This window comes from Dryas octopetala, chromosome 9 (assembly GCF_963921425.1).
Source record: "Dryas octopetala chromosome 9, drDryOcto1.1, whole genome shotgun sequence".
Lineage (NCBI taxonomy): Eukaryota > Viridiplantae > Streptophyta > Magnoliopsida > Rosales > Rosaceae > Dryas > Dryas octopetala.
In genome coordinates, this window is record NC_141374.1 from 8,738,478 (window position 1) to 8,746,087 (window position 7,610).

At 34.8% G+C, this 7,610-nt stretch overlaps 1 protein-coding gene across 1 annotated transcript; it reads right to left on the reverse strand.

The window, feature by feature from the left end:
- Positions 1-2,972: 2,972 nt before the first annotated feature.
- On the reverse strand, positions 2,973-4,240 carry ERF-1 (ethylene responsive element binding factor 1). Its single transcript, XM_086257270.1, has one exon. It carries the CDS (start codon positions 4,129-4,131, stop codon positions 3,319-3,321), a length of 813 nt encoding a protein of 270 aa, XP_086113396.1. The 5' UTR covers positions 4,132-4,240; the 3' UTR covers positions 2,973-3,318.
- Between the last annotated feature and the right edge of the window lie 3,370 nt (positions 4,241-7,610).

Sequence of the window (7,610 nt, forward strand, 5' to 3'; positions counted from 1 at the left end):
CAGTCACGACGGCAGATCGAAGCCACAAAGGCCGCGGCTTCTCCACCAGCGATCTGCCTTTTTTGGCAACCATTTTCGTCGAGTCAGGTACCTATCTTCTTCTCCTCGTTGTGCTCTTCAATTATATGTATTTGGATTGGTCCAATTGTTGATGAAACAAAAAAACCAAAATCAAACCTCAAGGCCACTACGGCTGCTCCTCCGCGAGTGGTGGCAATTAAAACTTGATTTTGTTCATTTTTATATGGTTATTGTGTACTCTATAGTTCTATCACTTACAGACTTTGTTTGTGTTCATTGCGCTTGAATTTTTATTGCAATTTGTGTCTGTACGTATCATGAAAATGAAAATTCAGTTTCATTTGTTCATATGTATGTTTTGTTGGAAGATTAAGACCTGTTTTGTTTGCTTGTTTGGTTGGAATAAGGGTTATATAATTATATATGTGTATATATGTATGTTTGTATCATGAAAATCCATGCTTTTTATCTGCTTGTTTTGTACGATGCGTGATTTAACAATGAATATCTGAATGAGGGTGCTTCAATCTTCAATATCATGAAAATTTAGTTTCAGTTTCACTCCTTGAAAATTCAGTTTCACTCCTTGAAAATTCAGTTTCAGTTCGTGCAAATACAGTTTCAGTTTGTGAAAATACAATTTCACTTCATGAAAATACAGTTTTACTTCGTGAAAATTCTGTTTCACTTATAATTAAGTTCTGTATATAATTATAGTGTTTTGTTTCATTTCATTTCATTTCTATTGAAATTGTTTTATTGTTCAGTTTCAGTTAGAATTTGAAGATTTGAGAATTTGAAGTTCTGAAAATTTTGGTTCAGTTTCAGTTGTAATTGAAAAAATGTCCAAAGCTCTGCAACTGTGTAACTATTAATTTTAGTGTTTATGTGAAATTGTTTCGTTTTAGGTGTAATAGAATGTTTAAGTAATGTGACGGTGTAATTAAATTATTATTTGCGGTGTTATTTTTTCAATTTAGTTATAATTTGAATATTTCATTTTGAGGGAATATTTTATTTTCAATTTCAGTAAATATTTGATTTTTCAGTTTTAGTGTTTGATTTTAGTTTTAGCGAAATATTGAGTTTAAGCAAAAAATTCAATTAAAAAAAAATCAGTTTTAGCAAAATTCAGTTACATTAAAATTCAGTTACAGTGATATCAGTGCGCGTCAGTGAGTCAGTCTGTCAGAAGGGTTATTTAAGATTATAAGTTATAGAGGGTTTTAAGAGAGTTTCTAGATGGATAGAGGTTTAGGAAAATGTTTTGGGTGTTTTGGGGGTTTAAAATTACGAATTGTAAAATAAAATATGGATGAGAGCTAGTTAGTTGGTACCTTTTTTCTAGCAATAATGCTAGGAATCCCAAATTTATATCTCAAATTTGGATCCCAAGTACACGTATCAGTGTTTTACTTGTTATGTTATAAAATTAATAATCATTTGGGTGAGCCATGTATGAATCAATAAAGTACTGACACATCATTTGAGATCTAAAATTTATCACCAAAGTATAATTTATTGAAGCAAATAGGATATTACATAGTATCATGGAGCATGAAAATCACTACAATTCATAAGATACCTATCTGATGCAAGATCCTCCATTAGGCTCCTAAATCGATTGATGATAGCTTGAGCATCCAAGTCAAAAACCACATCTTCAACACCTACAAACAAACAACTGTAACTTGCAAAATATTGCCAAAATCACAGCTTATTGGGATGAAGAGATGTCGAAAACTCGAAAAGAGAATGAGAAATCACCACCACAACCTTCCCGTACATGATTGTCTCAAAGAACCACACCAACACCTCAAGTTCCCGTCACGAGCACAAAAGTACTGTCCATACAAAATTTTAAAATAATAATTAACAAACAAAAATTCCTCTCGATTGATAGTTAGAAAAACCTTAGATTAAGAGAGGGACTCAACAACCAAAACTAAACTAGAGTTTATGATGGAACCCCAGTCAATCTCTCGATGAAGAAAGGGACTCGACAAAATTAAAACAACTAAATCACGAGCCTTCGCCCATTCCATAAAAGAAATTTTTTTATTTTTTATTTATTATTAATTACTATATTTTAAAATAAGGATTTGACATAGCAATTTTCTTAAATTAGAGGTTGCTGCTACTAATTGGAATTTATTACGATTTGCAAAAAATCTAATGGCCGAAGTCATTATAAAGCCCACTCCTTCATGTTTAGCTGAGTTGATTAACACTTTTAAATTTATAATCTTGTTTAAAATGTAAAAGTGTAAGTCTATAAGAGAGCTAATTTCAAATCATAATTAGTAAGAACTGGAAACACTAGTAACTTGGGAAGCACATCTGTCATAGTAGTTGAATGTATTTTTTATTTTTATGTGTTGGTTTACTATGAGTGATTAATCATATTTACAAACATGTTCAGATTGAGCAAGATTCTGAACTTTTTTTAAAAGTGATAAGACAGAGCAAAAGCACTTTGTGATGGAGAATACGATCTCTTATAATAATTACTTCATTTCTATGGATTATGTAAATGAAGCACATATGTAATGAAGCCAATATAGACAATTATTGATCACTATACGGGTTCTTAATTTATAAGATGTACGAATGATAAGATTAGTTTATCAATACGGAATCATAATTTTAAATTTATGGTTTATGAGCTCAAACTACGACATGATTAATGGGTTATATTAAGTTTGACTTGCGTTTGATGCTCACTCGAAATGACATAACTTGGACACAGTATGACAATTCATTTGCAAAACCTAATCATTACTAAGTAATTTTTCAATGTAATCGTCACACAATCAAATGCATAATGTTATTAATCTCCTTAACTAATACATTTACTTTCTCTTCAATTTTCCAAATAACTCACTGAGTACAAATCTTACAATTGCTATCCAAAATGTGCATTCCATAATCAAAAACCAAGAAAACTAGGATGATTGCAATACTTGCTTAGCATTAATTTGTTCTTGTAAAGTAAGGAAACATTCCATTTCAAAATTTGGTTCAACAAACAAATAACAAATTTTGTATTCACAAAACCCAACACAGCCTCTTCTTCATCTCTCAAGCATTCTCTTTTTTTTTCGACCAAAAAAAAAAAAAGCATTCTCTTTTATTTTTTTCTTTTATATTCTTCTTTAGGCCTCAAAGGACTTCCAAAATTATGGGAACCCAAAAATAAAAAGCTGAAATCCTACACATTTTACATATCTCAGATAATTACAGCGTGTCCTCCATTAATTGAAGAAGTGCCACTCCCACTCCCACCAGTCACCACCATTAGCTCACCAATAGCTGCTCGCCACGTGTACACGACACCACCACTTGGCCTCCCACTTGCTGTTGCCCAATCCCAGCCCCCATTTCTAACCCGGCTTGAACCGCCTTCTTCCTCCGCTTTGGGGACCCACTCTCGGAAGACGACGAGGATAGTTCGGGTGATGACCGCTTCGACGTCACCCGAACCGGGTCGGGCTCGCCCGAGTTGACCCGGAGCGGGAAATTTAGCAACGCTCTCGAGCCGCGCATTCGGTAAGCGGCTCTGTCGTAAGCCAGAGCCGCGTCCTCCGCCGTCTCGAACGTGCCGAGCCAAACTCTCGCGCCGTTCTTTGCCGGGTCCCGAATTTCTGCGGCGAACTTGCCCCACGGCCGTTGCCGTACGCCCCTGTAATGCTTCCCCTTCGAGGGGACCACAGTGGGCCCGGTCTGAACCGGTTGAACCGGCTGAGCCGCTGTCGGCTTTGTCTCTTGGACTATATTCACCGGTGGCAAAATCTCGGGCTCCGATTTTACCGAAATCCCGAAAGAGCAGGTTTCGACTGACCCGGACCCGATTGACGGGACCCAACCGACGCTGACTGCGTCACGGAGAACGCCGTAGAGCACCATGTCCTCCGAGTCATCCTCCTTCAGCGGCAGCTCGCCCCAATTTTCGGTCAGGCACGGGTAAAGGCTGCTGAAGCTGGAGCTCCGGGAGAAAATCGGACCCGGAACCGGGTTTCCCATTCGGAGATCCGACTCGCCCAGTAAGTGGCGGCGAATGGAGTCGAGCAGTGTAAAATCTGAGTCGGTGCCAGTACTCTGTCCGTACATTTTCGTAAACTGCGAAGCTTAAGAACTTTCGGGTCGGGTCGGAGTATATACCGGACTGTATCTTTTAGAGGGAGAGAGGGAGAGTTGTTTTGTGTTGTGAGTTTTCAGATGTTGGAACTCTTTTGGATGTTGAAGAGAGGAGAGGTTATATAGGTAAGTAGGTTCATGCACTTCGAAAGGCTCTGATATTTTTCAAAATAAAATATAATAATATTTTTATTATTTTAGTTGTTGATATTAATAAATATTATTATTATTGTAATTTTCTTGAGGTCCAGGTTGAAACTCAGCTTCTTTGAAACTTCTCAGTGTGCAAATTGTGTGTGGAGGGGTCATCTGTCACCTTTCTATTAATCACGTGATGAATTAATCATCTCCTTCTGTTTTTTTGGAATGAGAGAGGTCTGACGTCATTTGCTCTTACAGCAGCAGCAAAATGTTTTTGTCGCTTTGCTCATACCTGGATTTTTGTGTGTCTTAATCTCTTTGCTTTACCGACAACATGTAAATAGGATCCCCCGTTCTTTTACTTTTAGCATCATTTTAGCACAGTAGCAAGATTTGTAAATTCTTTTTTAGCTTTTGTCTAGTTATTAATTCACATAGTTTCTTTTAATTTTATTTTGGTCATTAATAATTATCATTGTATTTTAAAAAAATTCATTGATTAATTTGTAATATTTAAAAATGTTTATTAATTTTTTTGTAATTGGCCCTTTTTTGTTTGTAGTTTAGTAAACTCGAAGGTCATTGTTTTGTTTTGTTTTTCTTATTAAAATCCATGATATTATCATTTGGTAATCATATATAAGTTAGGCATAAATTTAATTTAGACACATAACTATATAAGCTATTTCAACGGGGTCCATGAACTTTAAAATATTTCAAATATACACCCGATCTATTATCTAAATTGAAAAATGAATTTATGTCCATTGATTCGTTGAGAGATCAGTTAAATAACAGCTTGGTTTTTGCTGACCGGGATTACTTGACGACGTGGCGCTATCTCAGCAAACATTTCTCGTCAAATGAGCAACACGGGCCCACAATTTAATAATAATAGAGAGAAAGAGTTTGTGGGCCCGTGTCAGGGGTTACCGTTTGAGCGACAAATGAGCGACACAGGTCCACCTAACCCCTGACATGGGTCCACAAACTTATCATCTCTTTCTCGCTCGTTGAACGCAAGTGAGAGATTTATATTTGAATTTGGGAGAAAACATGATGTTTTTTGGAGACTAAATGGTCAGGAGAGCGTTCGACGAGCGGGAAAGAGGTGATGGGTGTGTAGGCCCATGTCAAGTGGACATGTGTTGCTCATTTGGCTGGAAATGCATGCTGAGTTGGTGCCACGTCGCCAATTAATCCCCGTTAGCAAAAACCAAGCTGACATTTAACTGATCTCTTAATAAATTGATGGACGAAATTTCATTTTTCAATTTACATAATAAATCAGGTGTATATTTGAAATATTTGAAAGTTCGTGGATCCCGTTGAAATAGCATATATAATTATGTATCTAAATTGAATTTATGCCTATAAGTTATCACCGTATCAAGAAGAGCGTAACTAGGTTAGGGCTACCATAGGCTGTAGCCCAGGTAGTTTTTTTTGAAAAAAAAAATGTTTGTAGCCTAAAAGTACATATATATAGCTCACCAATTAAGAGTTAGTTAGCCCAATCTAATTGATTTTTAGCCTAATTTTTTAGTCCGTTGCTTATTAAAATTAATATTTCACTGAAAACATGGGCTAAAACTCAATAGGTTGAGCTAGCTCTTAGTTAGGTCGGCTATGTATATATATATATATACTTTTGGGCTGCAACATAAATAAAAAATAATCAATGGTTTGCGTGATTTTTTTTTTCTTTAATGGTTAGTAATTTAATACAAGTTATTGGACAGTAAAATGAATATAGGTGATTTTAAATATGTGTCATTTACTTAATCTAAGGGTTCTTATAAAACAATCTCTTATAATTAATTGTTTATACTAGCCATTATGTTATAAGATTTTACTTAAATTTTATTATTACGATGATTATAATATAATTGTGACTAGAGACAAAACATAGTCATTAAGATTTAAGGTAATATTAGCTAGCCCCTTTTTGCAAAATTTATGTTTCCGCCCTTGCATTCAACAAATTAATTTGCCACATCATCAATCTAGTATACTTTGTAATCTATCTCACTTGAAATTTGTATGTACAAGTATTCAATGAGAATAATATAGCAATTGCCTATATATGGCAGTTTATGTATTCATTGCACGTATAGTTTCTCGTGGACTGGTAATCTTATCAAATTGTTTAATATGTTATACACTTATACCAAATAATTTTTCCAATCACAGTAGACACTCAATATCATTGATCATGTAAATTGTATATGCATTATAGTACTTAACAATGACAATATAATCAATTAAGTAGGATAAGAGAGCATTATCCTAATGTATGAGGGAGGGAGGGAGGGAGGGAGGGAGGGAGGGAGGGAGGGAGGGGGGGGGGGGGGGGGCTAGAATTGTTAAATGGGGGATAAAATTTAAAAATCAAACAGAGGAGGGCCATTATTAAATTTATCATGATATTACATACTAATTATTCTATTTTAGAGGGAGTTGTAATATAGACTAGAGGGATTTGTAAAAGGTAGGGGGCCACGGCCACTGCTGGCTTGGTTGTGACTTTGACCCTATATATGAGTAGCAGTATATACAGGCTCATTCAGGTCTGAACATTGGCACATTCACATATAATACCAAGTGTTCGATGACCATTTCTGAGCACTTAACAGTGTATAATTTTTCTGTATTGATGCTCGGATCTGACACCCAAAATCTTAGAGTTAAAGCGTAATAAAAGTCTTCACAAAAGTCATTCTATAAAAGATTTATTGTGTAAACCATATATAATTAATGTACAACTAAAACAATTAATATAACCATAATGAAAGTATAAAACTTATTAGAAAATAATTCTATATATATATACACACACCGTAAGTGATTCAATGAAAACCGAAGTTGAGGATCACATTGTTGGGCATACCCAAATATGGCTATGTGATTCTTTCCTTCTACCTTTTAATCGTCATTCAAATACCATTCTTAATACCAATTAATTATTAATTTAGTGATATTTATCTTCACTTTTTTAGAAGATACCCCAAGTTATTTTGGTAAAAAAAAAAAAAGGTCTCAAGTTTAAGTTCCCCATTTTTCAGATGAAAGATCATTCCTTATGCAATTAGCACATGTACAACCTTAAAACCTAATCAGCAGCCATTTTTCATTATATAACCACAAAAAAATATATATATATATATATCTCATTAAAAATAGTACTTAAGAGCACCAAGTAAAGAAGTGTCTTCCGAGTTAGTTAACTATCTTATGGTGGGTAATATTGAATGGTCATATAACTTGAATCCTTCGTTCCTTCACTTGATGGATTTTCAGAGAACTGTTTA